The sequence below is a fragment of the Triturus cristatus genome, chromosome 3_1 (assembly GCF_964204655.1).
Source record: "Triturus cristatus chromosome 3_1, aTriCri1.1, whole genome shotgun sequence".
In the NCBI taxonomy this organism is placed as follows: domain Eukaryota; kingdom Metazoa; phylum Chordata; class Amphibia; order Caudata; family Salamandridae; genus Triturus; species Triturus cristatus.
The window spans coordinates 918,353,249-918,371,544 of record NC_140583.1 but is presented as its reverse complement, the minus strand read 5'-3'; the positions used below and the strand labels follow the sequence as shown (position 1 = coordinate 918,371,544).

Below are 18,296 nucleotides of genomic sequence, written 5' to 3'. Positions count from 1 at the left end.
CCCTAGCCAGCACACACAAGGTGTTAAAGGCCCGCAGGGCCACGCTGGTCGAGGCGAAAATGTTGCGTCCCCAAGTGTCCAGCCAGCGGGCCTCTCTGGACGGCGGAGCCAACAGGGGCGGCAGGGAGGGAAAAGCAGTACGCAGAAGGGGACTGGCGGATCACGCGGCGTCGGAAGGTGCCGATGCAGAAGATGCGGAGGCACCGGGTCCCCGGAGGCAGGACGCTTCCAACACCCGTCAAGGCAGAAAGGAGCAAACCTTCAAAGGGAAGCAAGATTTCCCTCCCACCAGAGCCCTGGTGGAGGACCTCCAACAGATGGTTTGCCGGAAAGTGAGCCACCGGGTCACCCATGCGTAGGATGCCCACAGCCGTGGACACCGCGTGAGCGAAGGCCACACCCGCATCCATAGGGCCCCGCGGTGGAGAAAGCAGCTCCTCTGTTGGTGATGGGTGCAAACTAAGGCGGCCGTCCCCGAGGCCAAGCGGGGTGGGCAAGGGCCAGACCTGGAAGTCAGGAGGAGCCGAAGAATGAGGGACCGGCCGCTCTTCTGACGAACACCCCTGCCTCGGGAAGGGCGGGGAGCCACCCATCGACGCCGGCGAAAAGGACACCACACGGCGACCAGTCTCTGGGGAGGACGATACCAATATGCAGCCTGCCTCCGGACAAGAAGGTGCGTCCGAAGACGAATCCGTGGTACGACCCCTGTGTGAGAAGTTGGCCTGATGTATGATGTCACTAGTTATAGTGTACACCTTATATCAGTCCAAATACCCTTATGGTGATTGGTTGTAAAGTCAACCTTATAGACCAGCTATCCTTGTGGTAGCATGGACAAGAGCAGTCTTAGGCTAAACTCTGAATGGCATGTGAAGCCAGCTGTGATACCATATATAATCCCTTGAATACCAAATGAAAGGACACCACAACAGATATATATATAAAATAAAGTGTATTTATTCTAAGCAAACCCTCAGCACTCTTTATGAGTTTAGAGGTAAGTACAACACAGTCTTATTAATGCATACAGTAAGTCACACAGGTAAGTAATACAGTTAGGCCCTAGGGGCCACGCAAACCATATACTAAATAAGTGGTATAAGAACCACTGTCACGGAAATAGAATAGGCCTAGGCCTAGGGAATCGCTGGGGCTACACTACACTAGCGTTAGTTAGGAAGTGGGAGGCCCACGGGATTCGTGTGCAGAGTGGAAACACTCACGCGCAATGCGTAAAAGTCAATAGCAATATTACAGTTTAGAAATAGATAGATTTAGGACACTTCCGGAGTAGCTAGGAAGTTGAGACTTGAAAACTAGACACTAGGATAGTCACTATCCTGATGAGCACCGGAGTACCCAAGTTACCTAGCCCACAGGCTGCGGGTGCATAGGGGTGAAGATGCGTCGTTTTCGTCGTCGACTCCTATGGATGCCTGAAGAAAGATGCTGACAGGCAGTCAGGGGAGAGTGTCCGGTGGATCCCAAGGCTGGGATCAAGAAGAGAAGAAACCTGCAAGCAGAAGGGACAGAGTCAAGGTCACTAGCCAGTGACCACGTGGAACCAGGAAGGAACCAGGCGATGTCGTGAAGAGTTGCAGGTGAAGGTGAAGCTTGTCGCTGCAGCCAGGAGGACCAGGAAGCGTCGAGGACGACCAGGACCAGGAGGCGAGCTGTCCCACGAAGGCTCTTGCTGTCGGCGGCGTCGAAGTTGGACTAGGACTCACCAAGCCTTGGCAAGCGGAACCCACGAAGAACAAGGGACTTGCTTCTGGTGCAGACCAGGAAGGTCTGGGGTGCTTCTTCTTTGCAGAGGAGCGGGAGCCAGTCTGGAGGAGCCAAACCAGCGCAGAAGATTTCAGGGAGCGTCGTCACAGAGGCCACTAGCCAGCGGGCAAGCAACCGGACAGACGCGGCAAGCAGGAAAATGCTGAAGGGCCCCACGCAGGACTCGTGGAGTGTGGGGGGCTGATCTTCAGTGCAGATGGTGCTTGGGGTTGGGGCTTCTCAATCCCCGGTGCACAACTTCGAGGGTACCTCAGAAGCTGCGCTGTAAGTTACTAGCCACTTTTCCCAGGTAGCCGGTCCCACGTCGCTCGTCGCCTCCACGGATCTCAGCTCTGCTGCAGATGTGGATGAGGGTCGGAGAAGTCTGGAAATCAAGGCTCTGGTCGGGCTCTGCAATCGGTTCCTCGTCGAACGTTTCACAAAGCAAAGGGTAGTCACTTGATGGTGCCTGTTTGCACAGGGTAGCCACTCCTTGGCTACAAGGGAGATTCTTCAGTCTTCTTCTTTCGTCGAATGTCGAAGGTCCAGAGTTTCTGTTCAGTTTTGCGGGGTTCAGGATAATCTAAAGTCTTGAGGCCCAACTCCCACTCTTATACTAATCTGGGGGGCTGGGATACCTGCTAGGTCACGCCTTATGGGTGGGACCTGGGAGGGGGTGGTTACACCCACTTCCCTTTGTCCAGTTTCGCGCCAGAGCTGGGGCTGGAGTGCCCCAGCGCCGGTTTGAACTGGACTATGCAAGGAACACCTTGTGTGCCCCAGGCATGTCTCATTCCTTTCAGCCCACCCTGCCCCAATACACTAAAGGCTGTCTGGGGAGGTGCTAGCACCTCCCCAAGCAGGAAACCTATTGTCCAGGCCTCCCTGGCTGGGATCACTCCCAGCTGCAGGAGGTCAGACTTGTGTCGTGGCAGCAGCATCCATTTTGTGATGCTGAGGCTTTGGTCAGAGGCTAACAGTTGAAGTATGATTTTAACATGTCTTTCCCTCTAGAAGGGGGGAATAATATTCTCATGTCCAGAAATGGCATGGGGGTATTATTCCCGAGTGTTAGACACCTTACACGACATGTTTTGATAAAGCCAAACCATAGTTACCATAACCGTCTAAGATTATAAGGTACTTTAAGAGTATATGGTAGGCTATATCATAGAACAGCTATAAGGACATGGTTCCGAAAGCTGCAGACAGGCTCAGCTCATGCTAGAGCACCATCTCACATGTTACCAAGCACTCTGCCTCCAGGATTGTCAAGGCCTGCCATAGGAGTGACTGATAGGTACACATGTGTCTATATGTAAGTTAGGTATAGGAATACTACACCTAAGCAAGGGGTGATTACACGACCTTGCCCCAGCTGAGTGATCAGCCAGTTGTGTCAAAATGGAAGGCCAGGCCAGGGGTGGCACAATACATGCTGCAGCCCCTGGTAGGCCTAGGGTACACCTATGCCCTGGGTACCTAGGGTACACTGTACAGGGGCCAATAAGGTGATCCTATCCAAATGGGTTATGCACCTAAAGTACATAGTATTAATTTAGAGAGAGAACAGCAGGGCTGTGGGTCTGATTAGCAGGCCCACAGCCACATCTAAGTCGTAAACCAGTAAAGCAAAAGCAAAAAGTGGGGGTGAACATAGAAAGCAGACCCTACTCTCCTACACCCTGCGTGGAGCCGTAGAGTCCGCTGCGTGAGGCAGGACAAAGGCGCCATCCGGCATCGCCGGGCAAGGGACCTCCAAGTCACTCTGCACCGGAAACCGGAGCGGGGACCGGAGTAGAGCTAGAACCGCACCGGCCCCGGAGTGGCGCCGGCCCGACCCCCACCGAGGCAACCACCTGCATGGGGGAACGGGATGGGCCCGGAGAGGGGCCCGAAGACCTCAGTCGGCCGCGGCCCAGAAGGAGGCGAAGGTCGCCCGGCAACCCCTGTGGCGGCGCCAGGGACGATACAACTCCGACTCACCCTCCAACGAGGCAGCCGCCTGTGACGTGGTACGAGAAGGGCCTGGAGAGGGACGAGGGGTCCGACCTCGACCCGGAGTAGGATGAGAAGAGTCCACTGACCCCTGTGGCTCCGCACGGTCCAGCTGCTGCCGGCGCCGTAGCGGCTTCACCTAAGCCTTAGACAGGACCACCCTGCCAAGGGACCGAGAGGGGCTCGGGGATGCGACCCGAGCCCCGGCGACCTCCCGCGACACCACAGGGACCCCCACGGGGTTTGCGGCGAGGCAGAGACGCCGTGGCCTGAAGGAGGTGCCCCAGAGGAGCCGCACCCCAACAGCACCACATCCTCCAAGCCTAGATCCGACCCAGTCAGCGCCGGGGCAGGGGGCCACCGGCGGCTGGCCCTGCGCAAGGTGCGGGATCCGCCGACGCCCCACGAGGGGAAGGAGGAGAAGACGCCAGCGAGGCCTGCAAAGCCGCCACGTAAGTCTCCATCTGGACTCTCGATGTCCTAACACCGGGAAACGGTGGATAGGACGAGACGCAGGGCCGCTTCACCCGTGGAGAGTCCACGCCCCCGGCAGGCCGGAAACCATCCCCCGGGGACGAACTGTGACACTTAACCACCGGGGAGCGATGCTCACGAAACATCGGAGAAAGGCGAGGACGAAGAACACGGCCGAATCTAAAGCCGTCTGCCGAGGCAGACCAAGGGGAGGACGTCGACCTGGAGAGACGCGCCGAGAGGAGTTTCATTCGGCGCTCCCGCCGCGACTTCTGCTTCAACTTTTGGCACGCTGCACAATCTGAGGTGCCGTGATCCTCCCCCAAACACCACATGCAAATGACGTGAGGGTCCGTCGCCGACATAAGATGCCCACAAAACGTGCAAATTTTAAAGCCCGAAGGCATTTGCACACTGTTCCACCAAAAAGAATGGAAGAAAGGGGGCCTTAAAAAGGCCCGCAGCAAGGAACGGAACCGCGTTGAATGCTGAAAAGGAAAAAACTGATGTGGGGCGCACCAGGGCGGGTCTTATGTGACCTCGCTGACGTCACGTACGCGGACACTGCCTGGGCGGAGTCGCGTGATGTCACCCCGCCCCCGGCGCGCCGGGATGCAGTGGCATAAAGTTTCCGGATCCAGTCTCACGCCTGGGGATAATTCTACGTGAAGGAATCTGCAGCTAGTAGTCTCTATCAGATAGGACTGTTATGTAGTGGTTCAAAGGGAGCACACAAGGAATTTCAAGACAAGATTCAAGTCCCACTGGGGCATTATGAAAGGAGAAGGAGGAAAGAGATGAGTAATGCCCTTTAAAAATATATTCACAATAGGGGACTTAAAAAGAGAAGGCTGATCAGGAAGGCGAAGAAAGGCAGAGATGGCCGAAAGGTAGCCTTTAAGAGCGCCCAGGGCGGAGCCCTTCTGGGACAAAGACAGTATATACAAGAGAACCTCCGAAATAGGGGCAGAAAGGGGAAAGGGGCTCCACAGCCTTTGCTGTGCACCGTGCCACAAACTTGCTCCATCTACAGGCATATACCGTCTTAGTGGAGGGACGCTTGGCTGCCAAGATGACATTACAGACTTCAGGAGGAAGGTCAAAATCTGTCAATTGTTGCCGCTCAATCTCCACGCAAGGAGGTGGAGGCTGGATAGGTTCGGGTGGAGGACAGTCCCCTGTTGCTGCAACAGACGATCCTCCCAAAGAGGCAGTCTGATCGGAGGATCGATGGCCATGTTCAAGAGCACAGGGTACCAGACTCTTTGTGCCCAGTATGGAGCCACAAGAATGACTTGGGCCTGGTAGCGCTTGATCTTCTTCAGCACTCTGGGCAGGAGTGGTACAGGCAGTAAAGCGTACAGGAGGCCGCAGTTCTACACGTGACGTAAAGCATCGCTGAGTGAGAGCCGCCTTGGAAATTGCAATGTGTAGAACTGCTGAGAACCTGCCAGGTGCTGAACCACCAGGGTCATGCCCTAATGTTCCAGCCATGTACAGAGACAAAGAGCCTCTTGATATAGGGTCCACGACCCCACCCGCCCTGTTCGTTGCAGTACCACATGGCGGTGTTGTTGTCTGTGAACACCTGCACCACTTTCCCTTTGAGCGAGGGAAGTAATGCCTTCAGTTTCAGACGAATCTCCCAGAGCATCAGCAGGTTAATATGGAACCTGGACTTCGCCAGAGACCAGACGCCTCTGATCTCCACCTCTCCCCGTTGGCCACCCCATCACAGGAGTGACGCATCCGTCACCACTGTGAGGTCTGATTGGGGAAGGGAGAGGGAGCTGCCTCTGAACCAAGCTTGGTACGTTAGTCACCACTGCAGCTGTTGCGCAGTTCCCTCTGAGATCTGGATGTAGTCGGAAAGATTGCCCTGATGCTGCACCTACAGGAACTTCAGGTCCCACTGCAGAGACTGCATATGCCACTTGGCATGACCTACCAGCAGGATGCAGGAGGCCAGAAGACCCAGAAGCCTCAGGGTCATTCTTACCGAAATCCGGGATAGAGGCTAAAACATCGTTATCATAGCCCGAATATCCCGGACTCGCTGCTTGGGAGGATAGGCCCGAAACTGCACTGTGTCCAGAACCGCTCCGATGAAAGGAAGCATTTGAGAGGGGGTCAGGTGTGACTTTGGCACATTGGTAGTGAACCCCAGCGAGTGCAGGAGGTCCGCCGTAGTCTGGAGGTGGGAGACGACAGCCTGGGGCAATCCTGCCTTCAACAGGCATTTGTCGAGGTAGGAGAAGACTGGAACCTAAAATCTGCTCAGATGAGCTGAGGCCACCGCCATCACTTTCGTGAACACCAGAGGTGCGCTTGTAAGGCCAAAAGGGAGCACGGTAAACTGAAAATGCTCGTGGCCTACCTTGAACCGCAGGTAACGCCTGTGGGCTGGCAGGACCGGTCTATGAAAATATGCATCCTGCAAGTCCAAAGCTATCAACTAGATTCCAGGGTCGAGGGCAGACAGGACCTGAGCCAACTTGAGCATCTGGAACTTCTCCTTTCGGAGGAAGCGGTTGAGAGCCCTGAGGTCTAAGATAGAACGCAGTCATTTGATCTTCTTGGGTCCCAGAAAGTAGAGGGAGTAGAATCCACAAACTACTTCTGGCACAGAGACCCTTTCGATAGCTTCCTTGGCCAAGGGAGCTGCAACTTCCTGGCAGAGAAGGGCCAAGTGCTCCTCTGACATGCAATGGAAGGATGGTGGCATGGAGGGAGGGGTAGTCTCGAAGGGGAGGAAGTAGTCCCTTTGAAATATCTGCGTAATCCACCTGTCCGACGTGATGGCCTGCCAGTGGGGGAGGTGATTTCTAATCCTGCCGCCCACAAGTGGCCCTGACAGGTCAAACTAGGAGGGATTGGAGGCTGCTGCAGGAGGGTTATGGGTGGACTCAAGCGCCCGCTGGCCCCAGACCCTTGTCGCTGGATCCCACGTCCGCGTACACGCTGGGCAGCTTGAGTGAACCGGTGGCTACACTGGGTCGAACGTGGGATAGCCACGAAAAAGCAGACGTGTGGGGTAAGAGGTTACTGCAAGGCCCAAGGATCTGGCCGTAACCCTGGAATCCTATAAGCGCTCGAGCGCAGAGTCTGCCTTGTCACCGAAAAGTTGAGGCCCATCAAAGGGCAAGTCCAGTAAGGTGGACTGGACATCCCCAGAGAAACCAGACATCCTCAACCAGGCGTAGCGCCTCAGGGCTACTGACGAGGAAACTATTCTGTCCAGTGAGTCAGCAGTATTCAACCCACATCTGATGGTGAATTTGGCTGCGTCTCTACCCTCTGCCACTGCACAAGTGAGAACGGCCTGGGCCTCCTCCAGGCACTGTAGCAGCACTAGCGCAACCGCATCCCACACTGTGTGGGTATAAAGGTACTCACTGACTGCAGCGCTAAGCTGGCGGAAGAAAACATCTTCTTCCCAAGATGGTCCAGCTTCTTGGACTCCCTAGCTGGGGGAGCAGTAGGGAATGTGCCCTTAGAGGATGAGGTTGGACTACCAAGCTCTCGGGGGTCGCTGTTGGGAGAGGAAAAGTGGGTCACCTGTGGCCAAACCGTGGCGCTGGGCAATCATCCTGTCCACAGGGAGCCCCTGCCTGTGCTGGGCTTGAACCAACTGCCCTGAAGGACGTCCGTGAGTGGTTCATTAAAAGGCAGAAGGGGCTCCAAAGAGGCCGCTGCCGGTTGAAGCACCTCGGTCAGGAGGTTACTCCTGACTGCCACCATAAGAAGCTTCAGGCCCAAGGCCTCAGCTGCCCTACGCAACACCACTGCATATGACGCTTCCTTCTCCGTAGCCACGGTAGGGGGAGAAAGCATGCCAAGGTCTGGGGAGGTATCCAGACCACTGGCGTCACCCAGGTCCTCTCGCCAGTCCGGCTCATCAAGTTGGTCAGCTAAAGGGTCCACAGACCCCTTCCTGTCCTCCTCACCCACCTCTGGCTGCCAGTCAGGCCTGAAAGGAACACCAGGGATGAACAGAGGCACAAAGGTCGGTCCGGCGCAATGCTCAAGTCGAGGGTGAGGCTGGGGTCTGCGCAAGTCCAGGTCACGACCGGCGCCGGGAGCAGCACCGGGGAAGGTACAGTGAGGTCGACCGGCGTTGTTTCAGATCCAGGCCTGGATCCTTGGAGACCCTCCAGTGCAAGGGCCAGCGGCATCGAAGTCCCAGGGCCCCCAGCCAAGTTGGGCTGCCCAAAGATGCCATGAAGCGCTTTGCAGAAAGCTCGAAGCTGAGCAGCGGATGCTCCGGCACCAGGAAAAGGGGGGAAGCTCGGCGCCCTCCCTGGAGCAGGCTCCGAAGATGGAGCTGGATAACGACGACGCTCGAGGTCCCGCATCGCATCGGCCGACCGACTAGTAGAAAGGTGAAGAGCAATGGTGCTTTTTTGCCTTCTTGTGCTTCCACTTGCCTGAAGATCTCGAAGACTTGGATGACGAATTATGGTGGCAGTTCCGCGACCGGTCCCGAAACCTTCCTCTCGACCGGGACCTCGAGCGACTGCCGGGCCATCAACAACTTTCAGGACCGCTCCCGCAAAGACTTCAGATTCATGGCTCGACAGTCGGAGCACGATTTCAGCTCCAGGCACCAGAGGTGGGGGTCCGTAACCGACATCAGGCGGTTACAGGACTCACACGGCTTGAAACCGGTCCGTCGATGGGACATCCCTCGTACACCAGGAGTCAGTAAGACTCAAAAAGAATTAGACTAAAGTCGAGGAAAAGTTAGTAAAAATTGGCTAAGGGGTAGCTCTCTCCGGATCTGCGCAAGGCTGGCGTGGAAATAGAAAGAACGGACGTCAGCGTGCAGGGGCGGCATCTAAGTAGACACAGCAACGTCATTCCAGCTACCACGATGCCAACGAGGGACGCGGAGTCGGCCGACCCCACCTACCAACGCTGGGGTACTGCTAAAGAAAAATGTACGGATCCAGTCTGACGCCTGGGGGTAATTCTCAGGTAAGGAATCTATAACTACAGTCTCTTTCAGAAACATCTTGTAGGAATGAGGGGGTGAATTGTTCTTCTCTCAGGACCTGGCTGAGCCCCATGCAGCAGCCTATCAAAGAGGCACGCTGCTTGCCAATGCAGTGGTAGTAGCCTCTGCCCTGATGGAATGGACTCTTGGACCTTGCGGAGGTTGTTTTCTTGGCAATTACGTAGTAGGTTTTAATGCACAGAAATATCCACCTCGAAGGTCATCTTCTACACAGCCATGCCCTTCTTTGCAACAGAGAACCCCTCAAAAAGTTGGTAGCCAACTCTATGGTCCTAGGTACAATCAATGTAAAAGCTTAAAGCCCTTTTGGGGTCCAACTTATGGAGCCTCGTCTCCTTTGAGGGGCGATGGGGAGCAAAGAATGCTGGCAGAGTGATTGATTGCGTAAAGTGGAAGGGCGTCACAATTTTTGATAAGGTGGCTACTGGACTCCTCAGCACCAACTTGCCCTTGAAAAAGGTGATGCAGGGCACTCTTACAGCAGGACGTTCATTCATGGGACACATTGATGAAATCACCCTTAGGAAGACTGTCTTCAAGATTTGGAGATGCAGTGAGAAGCTATGCATCAGCATGAAGGGCATAACATGAGAAATGTTTAGACACCATTTCAGGTGGTAAATCAAGCAGTGTCAATTGCCACTGCCCAATCTAACTACAAGTAGTTGTAGATTGCGCAGACTCGGAGGAAGACCCTGCTCAGGAAGTCCTCACAACATGGCAGCTCATGAGAACCTGCACTAACCGTGTCTTATTGGACAACAGTAAGGCTTCCAGAGCCAGAAGAATGGCCCGCAACTTCAGCAAATTTATGTGGTGGCAGCTCTTTGTTGGAAGCCACTTCCCCTAATCGCCACCTCATCAGATGACCTCTCCAGGATAGATATGTCCGTCACCCCCTTCAACTCTGGGTGGTGGAGGGAGAGGGGCCTGCTGCTGGACCGATTGTGTTCAAGCAGCCCCCAATGCAAATCTCAAGCCATCTTCTCAGAGACCTGCATGGCGTCGACCTGACTGCCTTGATGCTGGGCACACGGGAACTTAAAATGTTATTCAACAGCATTCATGTGCCATCTGGAATAGCTGACAAGGAACATGTACAGGCTAAGAGACAAAGAAGCCTCAGAGCTGTTGTCACCATGATCTAGGACGGAGTCTGAAACATTGGTATCACAGCCCGAATGTCCTGGAACTGCTAAGATGGATGGAAAGCCCAGATCTCCACCATGCCCAGGATCTCCCTAATTAATGTAAGTCTTTATGAAGGAATCAGGTGTGACTTTGGCGTGCTGCTCATACATGTCTGACTTTTGTTCAATATGTCAGCCAACAAAGTAAGACAACAGATGCCTTCATAGGCTAGTACTATTGTTACTCGAAATGCTAGATACGGTTTAGAATTTCACACTTAAGTAGTTGTCCATTACATTGGAGATACTTGCATATTGCCAGTCTTCACATTGTGCCAGTGTGTAAAACATGCCCGCTTGCCCCTGACCTTACCAAACCAAGAGAGCTGGATCTACCTCCAAAGTATGGGTGACACTTACTATAAGCTTCCACCCAAAGGAAAGTTCTGTCAGGTCGTCAGGGTGGCACAGTGTGGAGATAAGTGGCTGGGAAAGGTAATTTCCTAAATAACTCTTAAAACGTTATACATAAATCTTATCATATTTTGACTGATGTTCCTGGACCAGCATGTTTAAAACACAAAGCTGTACAATTGTGCTCTTAATATGTTCTGTGGGAGACCGCCATGCCCGTTTGAAATATTTTTTTAAATCCTTTAAGAAATGGCATGTGTTTACATTAAGTGCTTTAAAACTGGCACTGGCTTTTTACAGAAAAACATTTGGAGAAATTTAACTCCCTTTATAAAGAGAAGTTCATACATTCTCATATTTTACCCAAGTTACTTGGTTAATGCGTTTTTTAGATTGCACGGCCTGGCAATGGTTGCCTCAAAACAAATTCTTTGGTGAAGATCACATACCTCCTTTTAATGAACAAAATATTTACTTTGAACTCCACTGTCCTTTTTTGGGAGCAGTAGTCAGCGGTCGATGCGACCCTTCATCACAAATCACAACATATATACTGCCTTCTCCACCCAGAAAAAAATTATGGCAACCTCTGCTCCAAGGCAATGTTTATTCAATCATGTCGTGTCACACTACGGTGTTCTGAAGATAACAAATACTGTAGATTACAGACTGACAGAAAAGACTATGTGTACACTGAAACACACATTGCACAGTAACATAACATACCATCTCTATTCCTAAAGCAGGCATGTGTAATATATTCCAAATGTTTCTGTATCTGCTTCTGCAACGACTTTTCCCTGATACCGCGGTGATGTAGAACTTTAAGTAAAGCCTTCAGTTCCTCTGGGTCGCTAATTCTCCACCATCCAAACTGCATCTCTAGTGACAAAATGAAGACAGGTATTTCAATTACAGTATTTTAAAGCAAAAAAAAACACTTTAGAAAATATCAAGAATTCAGAAAACATTTAATATATATTTATAACTTATTTTCAATGGGCACTGTCAGAAGGATTAACTGAACAATATTATGCTGACTCGAATAAAAGAAGAAGAAAAAAAAAAAAGAAGCAACCACCTAGGTCACGTGACCGCCTTTCACAAAGCCAGGTTAAGTTCAGTATGACAACTCACTGAATCAATCATTTGCTGCTGATTTGTGTATTTGTAATTTGAATGTCAGGGGCCCTTCATCCTAGGAAGTAGCTCTCTCGGCCCTTCACCCTTATAAGGTTGATAAAATGAGAATAACTGAGTTGGGTAATAAAACCATCTGTTAATAATAGCAATATGAAATAGCAAAACTGTGGCAACAAACACTATAAAATATGACCTCTACCACCATCAATAACAATGCCTACCAAATTATCAGTGGGAATGTCACTGAACTGTGAGGAGATGTTTGGATGTTGGTTATGGAATAATAGATATATACCAAAGTTGCACACAAGTAATTTTTATATCTGGATCTATTGCACCAATGTGATGTAACCGCTCACGTATCTGAGAATGCAGGTAGGAAATTAAATCATAGCCTCTAACTAGCATTCAACAAGAGATGGTGAATGGCCCATCTTAACTACCCTACATCTCAAAAATACTGCTGACTTAGCGCAGGTAGAAGGGCAAACAATCCTCTCAGATAGACATAGCAATTAGAAATGTAAAAAACATTAATTTGGACAGAAAGACCCTGAAAACATATCCACTAAGGAACACAAAAGAAAAGTTACTTTAGTGCGATTCCATAAGAGCAGCGCAAAGTTGATGCAATGAAGTATGCAGACGTACCTTTTCCTGCACAGCTGTGCATATCCACCAGTTATCTGATTGACAAGGATAAAGTTATCCCTGCCACCACAGGTCCATAACCCACGTGATGTGAATACTTACAGCATCAAGTGATTATGGTAGATTTACCACTTTTTTTTCTCCAATTTTAAATTTCTTGGAAGTTGATCGTGGGAGTGTCTAAGTACAGATCCCAACATAATGTTATCAGGCTATAAAGAAAGAGCCAGTCCGAGGTTCTGTTGTTTTTCACTATAGGGCTAAGAACTAGCTTTTGTGTAACAGAGGAGTGTTTGATTCTCATGAATGTATTTTTTTTTTTTATAACACTTTATTAGTTTTATTATAGGCAAATAATATTCACACCCAACATAAAACCCGCAGAGACTGCAATACTTTGCAGATAATTACCCCTATTCAATCCACTCCACCTCTTGGACCACTGGCAAAAGCATTCTCCAGTCCTTAATGCTCCCACCATTTCCCCCATATCTTTTGGTGCTTATTGAGGCAGACATGGGCTAAATAAATTGGTTCCCCCAATTTTGCACAGCGGTCCATGCTCGCCCTCCACTCCTTCATTGTTGAGGCTTCTGGTGACCTCCAGTGTTTAGCCACGTCTATCTTCGCGATCAATGTACCCAGCCCCTGTAGGGTCTGGTCCCCCCTTGAGCCTACCAACTCATCCACCGGACCCAACAATGCAACCATTGGTGATGCCTCAAGGTTTTGGCTTAGCACAGCTGAGAGGGCTGCATCAATAGAGAGCCAGTACTTCTGGACGACGGGACACTTACAAACCATGTTATAAAAATGGCCTACATCCCTTCCACATCTACTACAGGAGAAGAGGATGTTTCCCCAATGCCTGAACCCTTCAGGGCGTGTCACCCGACTCAACCATCCGCCAACCCACAGGGGGACTTCAGCATCATTCGATGGTCCCATCCTGTCAAAACATAAGAAAGAGTGAGATGCTATCTAAACTTTACCTCTGCCTTCCTTTGGGGTTCCACTGGACTCGGTACACACTATACATCACTTTGGTATAGTATATACAGAGCCCGCTTCCCACACACATTTGTAAATTTTGGGGGGAAAAATGTGTTAAAAGATGAAGAAAAAGATCAGAGCTCCAGATCCGCATCTGAAGATGTGGAAAGAAAGTAAATGATATCAGGGCAAATGGTTGGCACTTAAATGGCACTTATATCTCATATAACATCTCTGTTTGTTACTTCCGGACGGCACGTAGTTAGCGCGGTATTGCAGAGTGCCACCTAATAGAGCACAGGAAAACTGCATTTTTTATTACCGAATCCAGTCTGGCACCTGGGGATATTCACAACGTAATCTGCGGTTAGAAGTATCCATCAGAAATTGCTTTTTGCTCCCAGCTTTTATGCCAGTTAACATTACTAAGCAAAATGGTTTAAATCAATTACAACATGCAAGTAATCATCATGTTTTCACTTAAAGTGTTCTGCATTGTTTTTCCCACATCAATGCTGTAATCTCTTGGGAGAATGTTACTGACAGTTAAGGAAGAACCAAAAAGTCTAAGGTGTTGACCCAAGAAGTCCAACATCCGAAATAGGTAAAAATACCTCACAGGCTATGTCAGAACACAATTGTTTTAGACGATTCTCATTGGCACCTTGAGTTAGTAATTTGACACCCAAAAAAATGTGAATAAAATGCACTTGCGAGCACTGTGTTCAATAAAATAAACATCATTGCTGTTGAGTGTTGCACTGTAACAATGAACCTACCATCTGGTATAGGTCTTGGACTAGGATAATCCACAGCTTTTGGTACTTCAACTGTTCCTGGAGTACAAACGCAACTCTCATTTTGTGACACAGGTGATTCACTTTTGTTGAAAGGAATGTCTGTCACAAAGGAATGCCCATTTTCATCTGCTAAGCCTACTCCAGGTCCAAGACAGGGCACAGGAGAAGCAAATTGAAGATTTGAAGTAAGCATTCCTGGAGGCCATCCACATAATTGTAGACCCATCATTGTTAAACTAGTCTTCATCTAAAACACAAACAAAACAGAAAAACATTTAGCAAATGTAAGTGTTATAAAAGTTTCCAAACCCTAACATACATTTTAATTAAATGGCTTGCAGTATGAATTGAAAACAGAATAACTTATTAGTTCTAACATGTCTTTTTAATGACAGATTCTAATGTACGATTTTAACAACCAGTATGCTTAATGTAGTGTATTAGAAGGACACGTTCAACAATGTGCTTGCCTTGCACTTCCAGGATTTTGTAATTTTCTGTAACCAAAAAGGATTTAAATCACAGGTACTATGTTGCAATGGAAAATAGAAGGATTTACACAAGCTAAAATGATCATTATTAATTGACTCCTGGATAGGAAAAAAGAAGGCAAAGTATAATAGCCACATACGAACAAGTTACTTACCTTCGGTAACGCTTTTTCTGGTCGATACAGTGTCTGCCTGTGGCTTCCTCACCTTTTGAATACCCCTGCACCAGCATTCCCTGAAAACTTTTTTCCTAGCTCTCCTCGCCGACGAAGTCATCACAATGCCACGGCTCTGCTTGCAACTTCGCATGACGTCACCGAAGCCATAAGAGGGCCTCGTCGGCGTGATGAAGTCAGTTCCACCCATTTTTTCCTTGCCTCCGAGGCGAATGGGTGGACCGACAACAGATTCAAAGGATACACAGTACACAATATTCATACAAATACTCACAGTGTAAAATTAAAATCGAAACCCAAAGAATAAAAGCATTTCCTATAAACCCACACAAAGGCAGATAGAGGAGACAATGCAAAACAAATATGTTAAATAATGCCACTTTTAAGGTATACAAGGGTGGACCTCGGGGAGGAGGGTGGGTCAGTGAGGAATTCACAGGCAGATACTGTATCCACCAGAAAAAGCGTTACCGAAGGTAAGTAACTTGTTCTTCTGAAGGATACATCTGCCTGTGGATTCCTCACCTTTTGAATAGAATCCCACAGCAGTCCCACTCCCGGAGCAGGGTGTCCATCATTCTATACCAAGAATTCCAGCAGGACAGACTGCGCAAAGTGGCCGTCCCTCCTCATTTCAGAATCCAAGCAATAATGCTGTGCAAAAGTGTGGAGGGAGGCCCAAGTTGCAGCCTTACAAATGTCCACTACAGGAACACCTTGAGCCAAAGCAGAAGTGGATGACTTGGCTCTGGTGGAATGAGCTCTAATACCTTCAGGCGGCTCCTTACCAGCCAGGGTGTAGCAGATCTTGATGCACAAGATGATCCATCTGGATAGAGTGTGCTTGTGTACAGCCTTGCCCTTCATGCGCCCAACGTAGCCCACAAAGAGCTGACCGTCCAATCGCAAGCCTTTAGTCCTATCCAAATAAAAGCTAACCGCTATTTTAGGATCCAGGTGGTGAAGTCTCTCCTCCTCCTAGGAAGGGTGAGGGGGAGGACAAAATACAGGAAGAGTAATGGACTGCCCTAGATGGAATAGAGTAACCACCTTAGGCAGAAAAACAGCCCTGGTCCTGAGGACCATCCTTTCAGCATGAATGGTCAAAAACGGGGGTTTAGAACTTAGAGCCTGAAGCTCACCTGCCCTCCTGGCTGTGGTAATAGCCACAAGAAAGACAGTTTTAAAAGACAGGAGTCTCAAAAGGACAACTATGTAAAGGTTCAAACGGAGAACCCATCAAGAAAGTAAGAACAAGATTTAAATCCCATTGAGGCATACTAAAGGGAGTAGGCGGAAACCTACTGGTAAGGCCCTTAATAAATCTTAAAACAATTAGAGATTTAAACAAAGATGGCTGATCCGGCAAACAAAGAAACACCGATAAGGCAGACAAATAGCCCTGAAGAGTGTCCACAGCACAACCCTGCAGGGTCAAGAACAGCGAAAACTGAAGAATATCTGACAAGTGGGCCTTTAATGCATCAATGGACTTCTCTCCTGACCATTTGACAAATCTAGACCACCTGGAGGAGTAAATAGACTTAGTGGAGTGTCGCCAGGACGATAAAATAACATCTACAACATCCGGCGTGAGACAGAAAGAATTCCGGTTGCCCCGTTCAATCGCAAGGAATTAAGGTGCAGGCTCTGGAGGTGGGGGTGTAAAACCTGCCCCTGCGACTGCGAGAGGAGGTCTACTCTCAGAGGGAGACGGAGCGGAGGGTGCGATTTGAGGTGAAGTAGATCTGTGTACCACACCCTTCTTGGCCAATCTGGGGCGATCAATATAATTTGGGCCCGGTCTTGGCGAATCTTCCTCAGAAGCCGAGGAATCAAGGGTATGGGGGGGAAACACGTACAGAAGCTCTGAGCCCCAATCTAACTGAAAAGCATCCCTCATCGCTCCCTGCATCGGAAACTGGAGACTGCAGAATGACAGACTGTGTGCGTTCTCGAGAGTGGCAAACAGGTCCACCCGAGGAGTTCCCCACATCTAGAAGATATGATGAAAAACCTCCGGATGAAGCCTCCACTCCTGATCCGCCGAGAACCCCCGACTGAGACAATCCGCACGCACGTTCAGCACCCCTGCCAGATTTGCTATTACACAAATCTGGTAGTCCTGAGCCCAGGACAAGAGTCATCATAGAGCCTATCTGCAGAGACGATACAACCCTACTCCTCCCTGCTTGTTGATGTACCACATCGCAGTGGTGTTGTCCGTCAGGACCTGAACCAACTGACCGCGAAGGGAGGGAAGAAAGGCCTTGAGTGCCAAAAGATTGATATGAAGCAATCTTTCCTCTGGAGACCAAAGACCCTTGACCTCCAGGTCCCCCAGATGAGCACCCCACCCTAGGATGGAGGCATCCGTTATCACCATGGCCACCAATGGAGGAAGATGAAATGGCTTTCCTTGCAACAGGTTGCCTCCCACGCTCCACCAAGTCAGGTCCACTGCAGTGTCTCTGGAGATCCTGACCGTCTCCCTGAGATCCCCGTTGTGTTGAAACCACTGCCTGCGGAGGCCTTATGTGCCAGCATGCATGGTTGGCCAACAGAATGCAGGAAGCGAACAGACTGAGCAGGAGAAGGACCTTCAAAACTGGAACAACCGCTCCATTGTGAAACAAAGGGATCATTTCCTGAATGTCGAGATTCCTTTGTGGAGGTGGAAAAGCGCGACACACAGTAGTATCCAGTACCGCTCCTATGAACAGGTTGCGCTGAGAGGGCACCAGGTGAGATTTGGGCACATTTATTGAAAAATCCAATTTGAACAACAGCTGAGATGTTATTCGCAGATGATGAAGCACCATCTCCGGCGACTCCGCTTTGAGCAGCCAGTCGTCCAGATAGGGGAAAACTGGAATCCCCGACCTCCTGAGATGAGCTGCCACCACTGCCATCACCTTTGTGAAGACTCGAGGTGCAGTAGTAAGACCAAACTGGAGGACTGCAAACTGGTAGTGCTGCGACCCTACCATGAAACGGAGATACTTTCTGTGTGACTTCAGGAAGGGGATGTGAAAATACACATCCTGCAAATCGATCGACACCATGCAGTCCTCTTGCTGCAGCACCTGAAGAACCTGAGCAAGGGTCAGCTTCATGAATTTCTCCTGTTGGAGGTAAAAAAAATCAAGACCCTGAGATCTAGGATCAGTCGTAACCTGCCATCCTTTTTGGGAATCAGGAAATACCGGGAGTAGCATCCCTGACCCTTTTCCTGCTCC

General features: G+C 50.1%; 1 protein-coding gene across 22 annotated transcripts in view; it reads right to left on the bottom strand.

The window, feature by feature from the left end:
• The window catches only part of BAZ2B (bromodomain adjacent to zinc finger domain 2B), a 1,481,286-nt gene that overhangs the window by 275,866 nt on the left and 1,187,124 nt on the right, over positions 1-18,296 (bottom strand). For all 22 annotated transcript variants that reach the window (XM_085645472.1, XM_085645482.1, XM_085645489.1 and 19 more), the window contains 2 exons: positions 14,370-14,637; positions 11,530-11,685 (listed from right to left, as the gene is read on the bottom strand). In XM_085645472.1, the coding sequence (XP_085501598.1) occupies positions 11,530-11,685; positions 14,370-14,637 (424 nt within the window). The remainder of the gene's footprint in view (positions 1-11,529; positions 11,686-14,369; positions 14,638-18,296) is intronic.